The 17,660-nt window shown below is 50.4% G+C and overlaps 1 protein-coding gene across 1 annotated transcript in view; it reads right to left on the reverse strand.

Moving 5' to 3' along the window:
* Positions 1-17,660, reverse strand: part of col4a5 (collagen, type IV, alpha 5 (Alport syndrome)) — a 314,324-nt gene that overhangs the window by 148,431 nt on the left and 148,233 nt on the right. The window contains exons 13-18 of the mRNA XM_072505790.1: positions 15,000-15,089; positions 14,081-14,134; positions 13,934-13,993; positions 4,409-4,453; positions 3,767-3,820; positions 694-735 (exon numbers count right to left, since the gene is read on the reverse strand). Of these exons, the coding sequence (XP_072361891.1) occupies positions 694-735; positions 3,767-3,820; positions 4,409-4,453; positions 13,934-13,993; positions 14,081-14,134; positions 15,000-15,089 (345 nt within the window). The remainder of the gene's footprint in view (positions 1-693; positions 736-3,766; positions 3,821-4,408; positions 4,454-13,933; positions 13,994-14,080; positions 14,135-14,999; positions 15,090-17,660) is intronic.

Raw genomic sequence — 17,660 nt, forward strand, 5'->3', positions numbered from 1 at the left:
GTTAACTGGGGCCAGAGGGCACTTGGGGGGGGCGGGGGGACACCAATACGACCCGTGGCCCTAAGTTCACAGTGGGCAACTGCATGGTTGCCTTGCAGGCTGCAGCAATAGTGTTCCATGCCCGTCCACCCCAATCGCAAATATTCCATCTGGCTATCCCCTCTAATCCCCCGGCTCTGGCAGAAGCTCCCTGGCCGGCGGCACAACTGTTAGCAAACTATGCGATGTTGGTCACTTTCCGTACCCCCCCTCTCTCTCCCTTGGCAACCACGGCACCTGCTTCATGATTTTTAAAATCACAAGTTAATCGCGCCGTCGGAAATTCGGCCCATCGGAGGCAGAGAATCGCGGAGTCCCCGGAGAATACCGGTTCGGCGTTTACTGTCCGTGCGTTCTGGAATGCATTGACCTCGCTGTCCAGGCAATGGAGAATTGCAATTTGCTGCGAAATCGGCGCCCGCCGTGATTTCAGCATCGGAACCCATTCTCTGCCCAATCATGTTTCTCGATTCCGGCGTCGGCTGATGGAGAATCCCGCTCCAGAGCTTTGTGAAATAATTACCCAAATCTACTTTGTCTAATTGAGTTTACTAATAGTATCTGATTCTCGTGAATACTTTATGGTTGTTTCCTTGGTTAAAGAGCTCAGGTAGGTGGAAGATAAATGTTGAATATTCTAGTTTGGACACTTACGATGCCTGGTGGACCAGGGAAACCACGTTCTCCTTTCTGACCCTGTGTACAGAAATAAATAAGTTAATGATGAAGAATTCGTAATTATAAAATAGGTTTTAGGTTACAAGATAACCACAGCCTCCATACAAAAACATTACGGTTAAATTATAACTATCTTTTAATTTAAAATAGATGAGGTCTCTCATTAATGGCTGACCCCTTTCAATTTGTTTTATTGTCATTATGGCCAATTAAACTAGTGACTCATTCCACATTGCCATTTCTTTCATGAGCCCATATCCACTCCAATTATCTGTGTATTCTCAATTAATTTCCCACCTTGTACAGGCCAAGTAACACCAAACTCATCGACCTTCTCTGTTTCAAATATCAGTGGTCTGGACCTTGGTCTTCATAGACCACTGAGCACCCAGTCAGTGACTGAAGTTCAATTTAAACAGATAGAGCAGTAACTTCTTCGCTCCACTCACCTTTTAACAGCAATTTACTTCATTCGAATGACTAGGCCAAGAATCAAGAAAACATCCTGGACTTTGAACAATGTGTCCGGAACATTCCAATTTCTCAATACATTCTCATGTACCACTTGCAACTACCAAAACACCTGATTAGATTTGAAATACGCAATGCTGTGAAATAACCATGAGGACAAACGTATATCACACACTAACCGAAATATTGCTAAAAAGATGGACATGTTACCGAAGATTGCACTAATCAGAACAAACCGAAGAATGCCAAATTTGGAATAATTACAATTTATATTACAGGGGGAAATGGGTTAGCAAGTTTAAAAAAAATAAAAGTGCCCAATTCCTTTTTTTAACCAATTAAAGGCAATTTAGCGTGGCTTATCCACCTACCCCACACATTTTTGGGTGTGGGGGTGAGACCCACGCAGGCACGGGGATAATGTGCAAACTCCACCCGGACAGGACCCAGGGCCAGGATCGAAGCCGGATCCTCGACACCGTGAGGTAGCTGTGCTAACCACTGCACCATCGTGCCTCCTTAATTGGTTAACACGTTGATTGGCCGAGGCACTGCCGTGGTGAAAACAGCAGGGAGCCTTTCGCTCCTGGGTAATTAAAAAGAGGGTGCAAGGTTTAAACATATTCCTTTGTTTTGTGTATGACATTTTCTCACTTCTAGCAAGCGTCAGTGAGTGCCGATTTCCTGGAGGCTTAGCTATTCAATGTTGTCTTGCCAACCAATCAGCACCCTTTTCTCCTGTAGTTTAAATCATTGTGTGATTGTTGAAATTTGGTATTCTTGCATTTGACCTGATGAGTGCAAGATGAAAAGCTTTGGCAACACTTCTTGCTTTTCAATGGGCGCAACCCAATTGTCATGCTGCGCCTGAAAATCAGCTTGCTGCGGCGCAGTGTGGCTGACTAAAGATCGGAGACCCCACTCCAGAACTTCCCAGCTTGCAACGCCTCGCGAGATCTAACACGATCTCACAAGATGTTGTGATGTAAATCCTGGCCACTGTGGGCGGGATCACCTTTTGGCAAATCTGCATATTAAAGCACGACATCGAGTCTCACTAGGGCGGCATGGTAGCACAGTGGGTAGTTTCATAATTTTTATTATTGTCACAAGCAGGCTGACATTAACGCTACAATGAAATTGCTGTGAAAATCCCCTAGTCGTCACACTCCGGCGCCTGTTCGGATACACTGAGGGCGAATTCAGAATGTCCAATTCATTGAACAAGCACATCTTTCAGGACTTATGGGAGGAAACCGGAGCACCCGGAGGAAACCCTCGCGGACATGGGGAGAACGTGGACTCCGCACAGACAGTGAACCAAGCGGGAATCGAACCTGGGACCCAGGACCTGTGAATCAACAGTGCTACCCATTGCGCTAACGTGCACAGTTGCTTCATACGCTAGGGTCCCAGGTTCGATTCCCAGCTTGGCCACTGTCTGTGTGGAGTCTGCAGAGTAATTTCATTTCAGTGATAATGTAAGCCTACTTGTGACAATAATAAATATTATTATTACTTTAATGTGCAGATTCCCGAGGTACCTGTGGCTTTGGGGCCTATCCCCTTTGCCTCTGAGTGCAGGAAAGGTTCACGAGAATGGTGTCAGAGATGAGGAACGTCAATGAAGTTAAGATTGGATAAGTTAGTGGCGGTTTTCCTTCGAAAGAGAAGGCTCTGATAGATGTGTTCCAAATCAGGAGGGGTCTGGACAGAGTAGATAGGGAGAAACTGTTTCCGCTTGTGAAAGGATCAAGAATGAGAGCGCACAGATTTAAAGCAAGAGAAGCAAAAGCGACATGAGAAAAAATCCTTTTCACCCAGCGAGTCGTTACGGTCTGGAATGCACTGTCGGGCAGTGTGGTGAAGGCAGGTTCTATTGAAGTATTCCACATGGAATTGCACTGTCATCTGAAAAGGAAGACTGTGCGGGGTTACGGGAAAAGGTGGGAGAATTCAACTACCCAATTGGAGAGCTGGCGCAGATAGGAAGAAACTGAGCCTCCTTCTGCGCAGTGACAATTATGTGATCGTGATAATCTGTCACAAACTATACATATGTTGACTTATTCCAGCAATTTTGTTTTAAAAGCCGCTTGCTGCAATGTTATGGTTAAATATGTGGCTGAGTGTGGTGCAGAGCCATCAAAACCACATTGGCTTCTGGTTTGACCACTGACCTGCACTGAATTTGCTCATGGCAGCAGTAATGGATGTTAAAGCACGACAATTCATTCTGGGGTCCCATTCCACCATAAAGCAGAGAGAAGATTAAACAGCCGGGATCCCTTCCTGATGTCTATCTCATAAAATCTACCGGACAGAGCACGCGAGTGTGAGATTTGCGTGAGGGCAAAGAGAATGATCGTCATTTGGTATGGCCAATTAGGGAAGGGTATTTCAAGACAATTGGCCCAGAATGAATTAGTGTCTTCATGGAAAGATTAGTGTATGGTCACAGAAATGTTCAAAAACCAGGAACTTTGACATCAACATGCTGACAACATGACTTTGCTACTCAAAATAGAATTGCTGAGGTGATTGCCCAATGGCTTGTTAAAATCTGATGCATTTTTACCCTGGATCCATCTCTGCCTGGTTCTCCTAGCCGACCCGGACCTCCTGGGAGACCCTGTAAAACAAATGACAGAATCTCTTTACTACTGTGCGCTTATTTGCCGAAATACTTCTGCCAGAATGTGCCTGATAGCAGATAACTGAAGGACAGCTACTTTTCATAAATATGTCAATTTGCCTTTGATAAAGGACATAATAAGACAGAAGTTCTGACCCTGACGAGGCAACCAGAAAATTCTGCCGAAATCTGCTGGAACCACGGAGGAATCGCATGTTCAATTAAATATAAACCCTATTGAGTTTTCTTTGTTCAAGGTTCTAGCAGTCCCTGTCTGGGAACCCTGTCTGCTATGGAGAGCCCACCCTGTGGCAATGGCTACCGCTGATTCTCCACTCTCTTCCCATCCCTGCTGATCGCCTCCTACCCAGGCCTGCTTGCTTGGCCCCCAGCAAAGCCATTCCACTAACCTCCGCTGCTATCCTCCAATGGCACTGCTGGCCCTCTGATTGGCTGGCAGCTTTTGTAGGTGCGACATGCAGTTAACTGACTGATGACCATAAAACCAATTGTTGCTTCTGGGCCACCGTCTCTGCAAAGAATTGTGGCCATTGCCTCAGTGTTATTAAACATGCAAATACTTACATCAAATCCTGGGGTGCCTAGTTCTCCATCTTTGCCAGGTTTACCCTGTTTAAACAAAAATAGAAGATTATACAGGAAACAAATGTTTAAACAATGACAACTGTAGCCACCAGAGAAAGATTAACAATTGGTGCCTAGTTGTTATGGTGATGCACACACAGAATCATTCATGTTACTTAATATAAAACTGTTTGGAATAACTGGCCATTTGAAGCTGAAACTGGTCTTATTTTCTGCAAAGAAAATCATTCCTTGTTACATCTTTACATAAGTAAAGTGATTATCACTGTCTTGGGACATTTTATGATTAAGTGGAACCGTTCAAACTTGTTAACTCTGCAGCCTAGAAGAACAAGGACTGCATCTGCTGGACAGTGAATGTGGGTGGATGTCAGTTAAGGTCACAGAATACAGGACAATTGCAACTTGGCCAATTACCACCCCATCAAATGCCTCTCGATCATGAGCAATGATGGAAGATGCATCACGAGTGCTATCAAGTGACCCACACACAGCTCACCGGAACTCAGTTTGGGTTCCTCAAAGGTGATTCAACTTCTGCCCTCACTGCAGCCTTGGTCAAAACATGGACAAAAGAGTTGAACTCAAGAGGTGAAGTGAAAGTGAGAGCTGCCTTGTGACCGAGTGCTGAATCAAGGAGTCCGAGGAAAACTGAAGTCCATGGAAATCAGGGGGAAACTGTCTGCTGGGTGGGGTCATACCTGGCACAGAGGAAGATGGTTGCGATTGTTAAGAGGCCAACCAGCCCACCCCTGCACAAAGCTGCAGGAGTTCCTCAGGGTAGTGTCCTGGGCCCAACCACCTTCAATTGCTTCATCAATGAACCTCCCTACGTCATAAGGTCAGAAGTGGTGATGTTCGCTGATGGTTCCACAATGTTCAAAACCGTTTGTGACTCCACAGGTACAGTAGCAGTCCATGGCCATATGCAGTAAGACATAGCCATCATTCATGCTTGGGCTGATAATTGGCAAGTAACCGTTGGAGCACAAAAGGGCCAACCAACTACCATCTCCAACAAGACAGAGTCCAACCATCTCTGTTTGACATTTAACAGCGTTAGCTAGGCGGAATACCCCACCATCAACATCTGAGGACATTACCATTGATGAGACAACACAACTAGACCAGCCATATAAACATTGTGAATAGAAAAGCTAAGAGACTGGGAATTGTATCGTGAGAAATTCATCTCCTGACTTCCCAAAGCCTGCCCACCATTTACAGGGTACAAATCAAATGCATGTTGTAATCTCTCCACTCCTGGAAGAGTGTCGCCCCAACAACTCTCAAGAAGCTCAACAAAGCAGCCTGTTTATTCATTAAACATTCACTCCCTCCACAACTAATGCACAGTCGCGACAGTGTGTACCATCTACAAGATGCTCTGTCAGAACTCACCAAACCTCCTTAAACCACACCTTCCAAACCCACGACCATTGCTACCCAGAAACACAAGGGCGATAAGCCACATGGGAACACCACCACCTGATAGTTCCTCTCCAAACCACATGTCATCCCTGACTTGGGACTATATCACTGTCACGGAGATCAAAATCCTGGAATTCCCTCCATAACAGCAGTATGGGTGTGCCTACACCAGGTGGACTGAAGCAGTTCAAGAAGGAGAGTCACCACCACCGTCTCAAGGACAACTGGGAATGAGTAACGGACATTGGCCTTGCCAGGGAAGCCCACCTGAACAGGCGCCGGAATGTGGCGACTAGGGGCTTTTCACAGTAACTTCATTGCAGTGTTAATGTAAGCCTACTTGTGGCAATAAAGGTTATTTATTTATTTATTTAAATCCCATTAAAAAATGAAAAACCATACACACCAAGTGGTATTGTAATGTTAAAAAGCATGCTGAGAGAAGAGATAATAGTGGCCAGATTACGGAGGATCCTCTGGAGCAGCGGCAAAGAAGGGAAGTGAGAAGCAAGATGGCGGCGGAGGGAGGCCAGTTGGTATGGGGCCTGGAACAGCAGGAGTTCCTCCGGCGATGTGTGGAGGAGCTTAAGAAGGAGGTGCTGGCGCCGATGCTGCAGGCGATTGAGGGGTTAAAGGAGGCGCAGAAGGCCCAAGAGATGGAGCTCCGTGGAGTGAAGGCAAAAGCTGCCGAAAATGAGGACGAGATACAGGGCTTGGTGGTGAAGACGGAGACGCACGAGGCACTGCATAAGAGGTGTATGGAGAGACTGGAAGCCCTGGAAAATAGCTCGAGGAGGAAGAACTTAAGAATCTTGGGTCTTCCCGAAGGGGCAGAGGGAGCGGACGTTGGGGCGTATGTGAGCACGATGCTTCATACCTTAATGGGAGCTGAGGCCCCGACGGGCCCCCTGGAAGTGGAGGGAGCGTATTGAGTCCTCGTGAGAAGACCAAAGGCAGGAGAAATACCTTGAGTAATAGTGGTGAGGTTCCGCCGCTACAAGGACAGGGAGATGGTCCTGAGATGGGCGAAAAAGACACGGAGCAGCAGGTGGGAGAACGCGGTGATCCGCGTGTATCAGGATTGGAGTGCGGAGGTGGCGAGAAGGAGGGCGAGTTTCAATCAGGCCAAGGCGGTGCTCCACAAGAGGAAAGTGAAGTTCGGAATGTTGCAGCCGGCAAGACTGTGGGTTACATACCAGGGTAAACACCACTACTTTGAGACGGCAGAAGAGGCGTGGACATTTATCGAAGAGGAGAAGTTGGACTAGATTGGAGAAAGAGTGTTTGAAATGAAGTAGTGAGGTGGTGGCAAGGGACTGTGAATCAGATGGGGGGGGGGGGGGAAATTTCTTTCCCCTCGAAGGGGGGACACACACGAAGAAATGTGGGCGCCGGTGGGGAAGGGGAGGGGGAAGGAGAGAGGGAGCTGCGCCATCAGGGGCGGGGCCGAGAGGGAAGCGCGGGCTTTGTCCCCGCGCTATGGAAATTGTGGCGGGAAGGAGGGGGCCTCACATGATGGGAGGCTAAGGATAAACGGGATAAACGGGGGGGGCGGTTAACTGGGTTGCTGCTGCTAAGGGGAAGGGGGAGCTGTTACGGGATGGGATGGTCGGGACAGGAGGGCGCCGTCGGGGGGAAAAGCGGGTGCGTGGGAACCGGGTGAGGAGCTGGCCTAAAAAGGGGGGTGGCTAGTCGACGAGGGGGGGGGGTAAAGAGCCCCCCAACCCGGTTGATCACGTGGAACGTGAGAGGGTTGAACGGGCCGATTAAGAGGGCAAGGGTACTTGCGCACCAAAAGAAGCTAAAGGCAGACGTGGTCATGCTTCAGGAGATGCACCTGAAACTGGCGGATCAGGTCAAATTAAGGAAAGGATGGGTGGGACGGGTATTCCACTCGGGCTTGGATGCAAAAAGTAGAGGGGTGGCTATACTGGTGGGGAAACGGGTATTGTTTGAGGCGAAGAACATAGTGGCGGACAGTGGGGGTAGATACGGGATGGTGAGTGGCAGACTGCAAGGTGAGGCGGTGGTGCTGGTGAATGTATATGCCCCGAACTGGGATGACGCGAACTTTATGAAGCGTATGTTGGGGCGCATCCCTGACCTGGAGATGGGAAAGTTGGTAATGGGGGGGGGACTTCAACACGGTGCTGGACCCAGGGCTGGACCGGTCCAGATCTAGGACCGGGAGGAGGCCGGCAGCGGCCAAGGTGCTTAAGGGCTTTATGGAGCAGATGGGAGGAGTGGATCCCTGGAGATTTACTAGGCCAAGGAGTAAAGAGTTTTCCTTCTTCTCCTATGTCCACAAAGTGTACTCCCGGATAGACTTCTTTGTCCTGGGAAGGGCGCTGATCCCGAAGGTGGCAGGAACGGAGTATTCGGCTATAGCCATTTCAGATCATGCCCCACATTGGGTAGATCTGGAAGTAGGAGAGGAAAAGGAACACTCTGGAGTATCTGAATCTCCACTCTGGAGATTAGATATGGGACTGTTGGCGGACGAGGGGGTATGTGTAAGGGGGAGGGGATGTATTGAAAACTACCTAGAGATTAATGATGACGGAGAGGTCCAGGTGGGAGTGGTCTGGGAGGAGCTGAAGGCGGTGGTTAGAGGGGAGCTGATCTCCATAAGGGCCCATAAGGGGAAACAAGAGGGTAAAGAAAGGGAGAAATTGTTGAGGGAGATTTTGAGGGTGGATAGGCAATATGCGGAGGCTCCAGATGAAGGGCTATACAGGGAAAGACGGAGATTGCACACGGACTTTGACTTGTTGACCACGGGTAAGGCGGAGGCACAATGGAGGAAGGCACAGGGAGTGCAGTATGAATATGGAGAGAAGGCGAGCCGGCTGCTGGCCCAACAACTTAGGAAGAGGGGGGCGGCGAGAGAGAACGGAGGGGTTAGAGACGAGGAGGGAAAGATGGAACGGGGAGCGGAGAGGGTGAACGGGGTGTTTAAGGTATTTTACGAGAGGCTATATAAGGCTCAACCCCCGGAAGGGAAAGAGGGAATGATGCGTTTCCTAGACCAGCTGGAGTTCCCGAAGGTTGAGGAGCAGGAGAGGACAGGACTGGGAGCGCAGATTGAGGTGGAGGAGGTGGTAAAAGGAATTGGGAACATGCAGGCAGGGAAGGCCCCGGGACCGAATGGGTTCCCGGTGGAGTTCTATGGGAAATATGTGGACCTGCTGGCCCCACTTCTGACGAGAACCTTTAATGAGGCTAGGGAAAGGGGGACACTACCCCCGACGATGTCGGAGGCGACGATATCGCTGATCCTGAAAAGAGACAAAGACCCGCTGCAGTGCGGGTCATACAGGCCTATCTCCCTCTTGAATGTAGATGCCAAGCTTTTGGCCAAGGTGATGGCGACGAGGATAGAGGACTGTGTCCCTGGGGTGGTGCATGATGATCAAACGGGGTTTGTTAAAGGGAGGCAATTGAATGCTAATATACAGAGGCTGCTGGGGGTGATGATGATGCCCCCACCGGAAGGGGAGGCGGAGATACTGGTGGCGATGGATGCAGAGAAAGCATTTGATAGAGTGGAGTGGGACTACCTGTGGGAAGTACTGAGGAGATTTGGATTTGGAGAGGGGTTCATTAGATGGGTTCAGCTCCTGTACAGGGCCCCGGTGGCAAGTGTGATTACAAATAGGCAACGATCTGACAACTTCCGACTATATAGGGGTACAAGACAGGGATGTCCCCTGTCCCCGTTACTGTTTGCGTTGGCAATTGAACCACTGGCCATAGCGCTGAGGGGCTCCAGGAAGTGGAGGGGGGTACTTAGAGGAGGTGAAGAGCATCGGATGTCATTATACGCGGATGATTTGTTGTTGTATGTCGCGGACCCAGTGGAGGGGATGCCTGAGATAATGCAGACACTCAGGGAGTTTGGAGAATTTTCAGGATATAAATTGAATATGGGGAAGAGTGAACTGTTTGTGATGCATCTCGGGGAACAGGGCAGGGGAATAGATGATTTACCGTAGAGGAGGGTAACAAGGGATTTCCGGTATTTGGGGATCCAGGTGGCCAGGAACTGGGGAACCTTGCATAAGCTTAACTTGGCACGACTGGTAGAGCAGATGGAAGAGGACTTTAGGAGGTGGGACATGGCGCCCCTGTCATTGGCGGGCAGGGTGCACGCGGTTAAAATGGTGGTCCTTCCGAGGTTTCTTTTTGTGTTCCAGTGCCTCCCTGTACTGATTACAAAGGCCTTTTTTAAAAAGGTGGACAAGAGTATTATGAGCTTTGTGTGGGCTGGAAAGACCCCAAGAGCAAAGAGGGGGTTCCTGCAGCGCAGTAGGAACAGAGGGGGACTGGCACTGCCGAGTCTAAGTGATTATTATTGGGCCGCCAACGTGTCAATGATATGTAAGTGGATGAGGGAAGGGGAAGGAGCGGCGTGGAAAAGACTGGAGATGGCGTCCTGTAGGGGAACTAGCCTAAAAGCACTGGCGACGGCGCCGTTGCCGTTCTCCCCGAAAAAATACACCACAAACCCAGTGGTGGTGGCAACTCTGAAAATTTGGGGGCAGTGGAGACGACATAAGGGAGTGACGGGTGCCTCACTGTGGTCCCCGATAAGGAACAATCATAGGTTCGTCCCGGGAAGGATAGATGGGGGATTTAAATCTTGGCAGCGAGCAGGAATTGCGAAATTGAAGGACTTATTCTTAGACGGGACGTTCGCGAGTCTGGGAGCACTGACAGAAAAATATGGGCTGCCACCTGGGAATGCATTTCGCTATATGCAAGTGAGGGCATTTGTGAGGCAACAGGTGAGGGAATTTCCGCAGCTCCCGGCGCAAGAGATCCAAGGCAGAGTGATTTCGGGGGCATGGGTGGGTGATGGCAGGGTGTCAGATATATACAGGGAAATGAGAGACGAGGGGGAGACGATGGTGGAGGAGCTGAAGGGAAAATGGGAGGAGGAGCTGGGGGAAGAGATAGAGGAGGGGCTGTGGGCAGATGCCCTAAGTAGGGTAAACTCTTCATCCTCGTGTGCCAGGCTCAGCCTGATACAATTCAAGGTTCTACACAGGGCGCATATCACTGGAGCAAGGCTGAGTAGATTTTTTGGAGTGGAGGATAGGTGCGGGAGATGCGCGGGAAGCCCGGCGAACCACACCCACATGTTTTGGTCATGTCCGGTATTACATGGGTTCTGGGTGGGTGTGGCAAAAGTGATTTCAAAGGTGGTGGGGGTCCGGGTCGAACCAGGCTGGGGGTTGGCTATATTTGGGGTTGCAGATGAGCCGGGAGTGCAGGAGGCGAGAGAGGCCGATGTTTTGGCCTTTGCGTCCCTAGTAGCACGGCGAAGGATTCTACTTATGTGGAAAGAAGCTAAACCCCCGGGCGTGGAGGCCTGGATAAACGACATGGCAGGGTTTATAAAATTGGAGCGGATAAAGTACGCACTAAGAGGTTCGGCTCAGGGTTCACCAGGCGGTGGCAACCGTTCCTCGACTATCTCGCAGAGCGATAAGGGAAAATAGGAAAGGTAGCAGCAGCAGCCCAGGGGGGAGGGGGGGGGGGGGGCGGGAGGACTCATTTGGGTCCTCAGGGGTTTTATGTGTGTGTTTATATATTAGTTATTTATATTAGATGTTACAAAGTTACTATTTTAGTTACTATTTCTGTTGTTTTTTATTTTGTTGTTGGCAGTTGCCGTTAGTTAGCATATTATTTATTTAAAAAACGATCAATGTATATATTATTACAAAGTTGTAAAATGGGAAATTTTTGTTTTAGTTTGATCGAAAAACTTTAATAAAATATATATATTTTTAAAAAAGCATGCTGACACTCATGTCTAGATTTTCACACCTATTGAAGACTGTCATGCCAAGCTGACACATTCTCTACTTAATAGCCACTCACGTTAACCACCCACATGCACCCAACCCAGTGGAGAATACAGCTTCTATTGAGTGGATCCTTCAATTTATGACGAGCGAGACCATTAGAGGTTTACTTGTCTACATATAAGACTATATAAATCAAACATTGTACTTAATATGCCTTCAAATAACTTACAAAATAGAAGCAGGAGTAGGTCATGGGTTCTGATGAACCTGCTTCACCATTCAGTAAGGTCATGGCTAATGATTGACCTCAGTTCTGTCCTTTGATTCTGCTGGATTCCAGAAATTTACTAATCATTGCATTAAATATGTTCAGCAAATGTGCACGCACAACCCTCTGAGGTAGGGACTTCCAAAGATTCACAACCCTCTGAGTTAACAAGTTCTCATCACCTTCGTCTTAAATGATCAAACCGTTGTCTTTAGACCATTCCCCCTAATCTTACACTCTTCAGCCAATCGAAACATCTTCCCCTGTTCAGCACCCTCCGAATTTTAAAAGTTTCAATGAGATCACGTCTCATTCTTCTAAACACCTTCGAGTATAAGCTGTTTCCACTCAACCTTTCCTCACAATGTCGACGCTCGCACCCCAAAATTAAACGAGTAAACCTTTCTCACCTCCAAGGCGAGCATGTCCTTCCTTGGAAAAGGAGGCCAAAACTGAATCACAACAGTCTGAAGAAGAATCACGCAGACTCAAAACTTTGGGCGGAATTTACCAGCTGTCCACGCCAAGGGGATATTCTGGGCCCACCAACAGCACCCCCCCCCCGCCACGGGTTTCCCGGCAAAATCCCGTTGACAATGGCGGGATCGGAAAATCCCTCTGGCGGGCTGCCTCTGCCGCTGAAAAACACACGGCGGGCTGCTCGGTAAATCCCACCCGTTGTCTCTGCGACTCCTTTCACAGATGCTGCCAGACCTGCTGAGTTTTTCCAGCATTTTCTGTTTTCATGACCGTACTCCAGGCATGGTCTCACCAAAGCCCTGTGAAATTGCACCAAAACATATAGAAGTCTTGATTGCCTCAAACCTTCTAGAAGCCACTAACTTGATGTCTGCTCCTCAAATCTCACAAACTCATTTAGTCATTGGAATTGTGCATCTCTCACCCTATCCCCAGCACCTTCCTGTTGGTGATCGGGTATAAATGTGTAATACTGGAAGTGAAAACATTTGGAGATGAGGATCTCTCAAAAGTAGACTGGTCACAGAAAATGTCGAGGCAAATGAGATTTCATTGGGTTTACCAACAAAGGAGGTACATTGACAACGTGCAACAGCAACAACTTGCATTAATAAATGCCAGGGCACTTTCCAGGTATGTTCTCTCTCACAATTGCACGCTGTGCCATAGAGAAAATAATAGGTCAGTCAAAATGGTAGATTTTAAGGAGCATCTTAGAGGAGCAGAGTTAGGTAGCGAGGGGGATAGTTTTAGGAAAGGCATTCCTGACCTTCAGACCCAGGCAACTGATGACACAACTGCCAATCTAATTAACAAGAAGCAATCTTTGGAGTGTCAGAAGATCCGGGAGTTCAGGGGGCGAAAGAGGCCGACGTCTTGGCCTTTGCCTCCCTGGTAGCACGGAGACGGATCCTGTTAATGTGGAGGGACTCGAAGCCCCCGAGTGTGGAGACCTGGGTCAGTGACATGGCTGGGTTTCTCAAGCTGGAGAAAATAAAGTTTGCCTTAAGAGGGTCAATGCTGGGGTTCTCTCGGAGGTGGCAGCCGTTCGTCGACTTTCTCGGGGAAAATTAAAATGTCGGCAGAAGCAGTATTCCAAAGGGGGGGGGGGGCGCGGGCGGATAGGTGTTAGATGGTTGAGGTGTGTGAAGATTGGGTCGGGTGGGGAAATGTTTATTTTACCATGTTAATGTTATTGTTTTCATTATTGTTATAAAAATTTTGCAAATACCTTAATAAAAATATTTTTTTTAAAAATTAATTAACAAGAAGTAGCATGAACATGACTGGCACTTGACAGGATCCAATCACGGAAAAGGGAGTTAAGCAACACAAAAGCATTCATCTCGTATCAACCTTGACTTTAAAATTGTCTAGTGCTGGTAATCTATTCCAAAAATGGCCAATATGATAGAAACTGCCGCCTATTGTTTCTGGCCCACCAGCGCTATCTGGCATGTCGCCGCTCAACAGCTCTGCAGTTTGGTCCTGTTTGATTCTCTTACTTACTCGCTTTCCTGGATCTCCAGGCTCACCCTTCTCGCCTCTGCCACTAAAGCCAGGGGGGCCCTGTAACAAACAGAATGTGGACTGAGTGACAGGCTGACGGCGATACCCTGAAGACATTTTTGTTTAAGCTCTGTGCACCATACTTACAGGTAGGCCGGGCGTGCCCCTCTCCCCGGGATAGCCACGTGGTCCAATTTCACCCTAACAAGAACAAAACAGTGATGAAAGCTTTAGGATGCGCCCACAGGAACATCGTCATTTGAGGAGAGAAAGTTAGATACAATGGGCGGGATTCTCCACTCCCGCACCGAAGTGCCCACGCCGTCGTGAACACGGTCGAGGTTCACGACGGCGTGAAACGGCCCCGGTCCCAACCGATTCAGGCCCTGACAATGGGCTAGGATCGGGGCCGCGTCATCTACACGCGCCAGGCCTTGTCGCCCGCGTAAAGGCGGCGCCGCATAGATGACGCGGCCGGCGTCGCATAACTGGCGTCTTCCGCGCATGCGCGGGTTGGCCGGCCCCAACCCGCGCATGCATGGTTGCCATCCTCTCTAAGACCGCCCTGCAAGAAGATGCCAGGCGGATCTTGCGGGGCCGCGGAAGGAAGGAGGTCCTCCTTCAGAGAGGACGGCCCGACGATTGGTGGGCACCGATCGCGGGCCACCCCACATTTGAGGTACCCCCCGGTGCAGGATCCACCCTCGTCCCCCCGCAGGCCGCCCCCCCCCCCAGCGTTCGCGCGCTGTTCCCGACGGCAGCGACCAGGTGTGGATGGCCTGGCCGCTCAGCCCATCCGGGCCTGAGAATAGCGGGGGTGCCGGAGAATCGCCATTTTGGGTGTCTCCGGTGATTCTCCGGCCTGCGGAACTCGACCGGGCCGTTCCCGCCGCTTGGGAGAATCGCGGGAGGGCGTCGGACCGCGATTCTCCCAAGAAATTTTGGCGGCCCAGGCGTTTCGCGCAACCGGCGCGAGAGTGGAGAATCTCGCCCAATGTACTTGTTCTTAACTCCCTTTGCGGTTAGGTAGAAGCCCACTCTCTGTGGAAAGTGATGAAACACTTACCTTGTCTCCTTTCTGGAAGTCGACAACAGGAGAATTCAGCTGCTCCAACTGTCCAGGGGGTCCCGGGGGACCCTGAAGACCTGGATCACCCTGTCAAGGATGGACATGAGATAAACAGAGTAAAAGAAGGACCATACACCATTTACAGCCTACTGTTAGGTCCCGATTGTGTGTGGTTGTCGATTAAAATTTTATGTAGGTTTGTTTTTCTTACTCTCGTGAGGATGGGCATCCTAACAGGTGTGTGTCTTGTACCATATACATGGCCCCATGCTCTCATCATCATTACTTACCTCTTCCGGCTCCCCAGCCTCCAGCAAAGTGGCTTCTTACATCCTTTCCCCATTCTCTAGGTATTAACCTCCAGCCTTACATTCAAGTTTGCTTTCTATAATCTTCCGATCTCCAGTTACACTTTACCACAGGGTTGCGGCTATGCGGAGCTAAGCCGCACGATTCAGCAGCTCCCGCTATTACGGACTTTTGGGCTCGTTAGCGGAGCCCCAACGGAGTTTTTTTCAAAGACAACCTGTGGGGAAGGGAAGAGAGAGGTCCCCCTCCAACTTTTATGGACCGGACCAGAAGTGCAACGGCCAAAAAAGCGGCATTGGAGCAGCGGGAGAAGCGAGGGGAAAAAAAAAGCGGAGTGCGGGCCGGAGCTGCAGGTGTTCATCAAGCGCTGCTTCGAGGCGCTGCGGAAGGAGATGCTGGCGCCTATGTTGTCGGCGATTGAAGGACTAGGGATGACCCAGAAGGCCCACGAGGTAAAGATCCAGGAGGTACAGAAAAGAGTCAGTGAGAATGAGGACGAGCTCTTGGGCCTGGCGGTGAGAGTGGAGCGGCACGAGGCGCTACACAAGAGGTGGGCGGGAAGACTTGAAGACCTGGAGAACAGGTCGAGGAGAAAGAATCTGCGGATCCTGGGTCTCCCTGAAGGGGTGGAGGGGGCCGATGCCGGGGCATACGCGAGCACGATGCTCAGAGCGATGATGGGCACGGAGGCCCCTTCGAGGTCGCTGGAGGTAGACGGGGCACACCGGGTGCTGGCGAGGAAGCCTAAGGCAAATGAGCTGCCAAGGGCTATGGTGGTGAGATTTTACCGGTTCACGGACAGAGTGAGGGTCCTGAAATTGGCCAAGAAGGAGCGGAGCAGTAAGTGGGACAATGCAGAGATCCGAATATACCCGGACTGGAGCACGGAGGTTGCAAAGCGGAGAGCGGGTTTCAACCGGGCCAAAGCGGTGCTGCACCGGAAAGGGGTGAAATTCGGAATGCTGCAGCCAGCGGGACTGTGGGTCACATACAAGGGCCAACACTATTACTTCGAAACGCCTGAAGAGGCGTGGACCTTTGTACAAGCCGAAAAGTTGGACTCTAACTGAGGGTTTGTGAGTGTGGGGGGGATGTTTGAGGTTTGATGTGTGATGGTTGTTGTATATAGGGGGTCAATCACGCGCAGGAAATGTTACATGGGCTGGGGGAGAGAGACAAGGCCTCGGACAGGAGCTGCGCCAGAGGGGGTGGGGCAGGCTTTGGAAAACGCGGTTTTTTTCCCCGCGCGCGGGAAGAAAGGCAGGACGGGGCACGAAGGAACGCATACCGATTGGGGGACTCCCACACGGGGAGGTCAATGGGACGGCGGGGGAAGCCGGGGTCAGCAGGTGTCAGCTGACTTACGGGAGTGATATGGGGGAGCAGAAAAGCTAGACAGGGGTCTAGCGGGGGGAGGGGAGGGGGGGAAGGGGGGGAGAAAAAGGGTTGCTGCTGCACTGGCTGAAAGGGAATGGGACACAGAAGATGTGGTCGGGGGTCCCCCGGCTGGGGGACTGGAGGGTGAGGGAGGCGCAGGCACGGGACTAGCCTAGAAAAGGAGATGGCTAGTCGGCGGGGGGGGGGGGGGGGTGGGGGGGGGAGCCCCCCCTCCAATCCGGCTGATAACGTGGAACGTGAGGGGCCTGAATGGGCCGGTGAAGAGGGCTCAAGTGTTCGCGCACTTAAAGGGACTGAAGGCAGACGTGGTCATGCTCCAAGAGACACACCTGAAGGTGGCAGACCAGGTCAGGTTAAGAAAGGGATGGGTAGGACAGGTATTCCACTCGGGACTGGACGCGAAGAATAGAGGGGTGGCAATATTGGTGGGAAAGCGGGTGTCATTTGAGGCCAAGACTATCGTAGTGGATAATGGAGGGCGATATGTGATGGTGAGCGGTAGGTTGCAAGGGACATGGGTGGTGTTGGTAAATGTATATGCCCTGAACTGGGATGATGCTGGATTCATGAATCGCATGTTGGGGCGCATTCCGGACCTGGAGGTAGGAGGCCTGATAATGGGAGGGGACTTCAATACAGTGTTAGACCCAGCACTGGACCGCTCCAGATCAAGGACTGGAAAGAGGCCGGCGGCAGCCAAGGTGCTTAGGGGGTTTATGGATCAGATGGGGGGAGTGGACCCATGGAGGTTTGCAAGGCCGCAGGCCAGGGAATTTTCTTTTTTCTCCCGTGTGCACAAAGCCTACTCCCGGATAGATTTTTTTGTTCTGGGCAGGGCGCTCATCCCGAGGGTGGAGGGGACGGAGTATTCGGCCATAGCCGTTTCGGACCATGCCCCACACTGGGTGGAACTGGAGCTGGGAGAGGAGAGGGATCAACGCCCGCTGTGGC

The sequence above is a fragment of the Scyliorhinus torazame genome, chromosome 5 (assembly GCF_047496885.1).
Source record: "Scyliorhinus torazame isolate Kashiwa2021f chromosome 5, sScyTor2.1, whole genome shotgun sequence".
Lineage (NCBI taxonomy): Eukaryota > Metazoa > Chordata > Chondrichthyes > Carcharhiniformes > Scyliorhinidae > Scyliorhinus > Scyliorhinus torazame.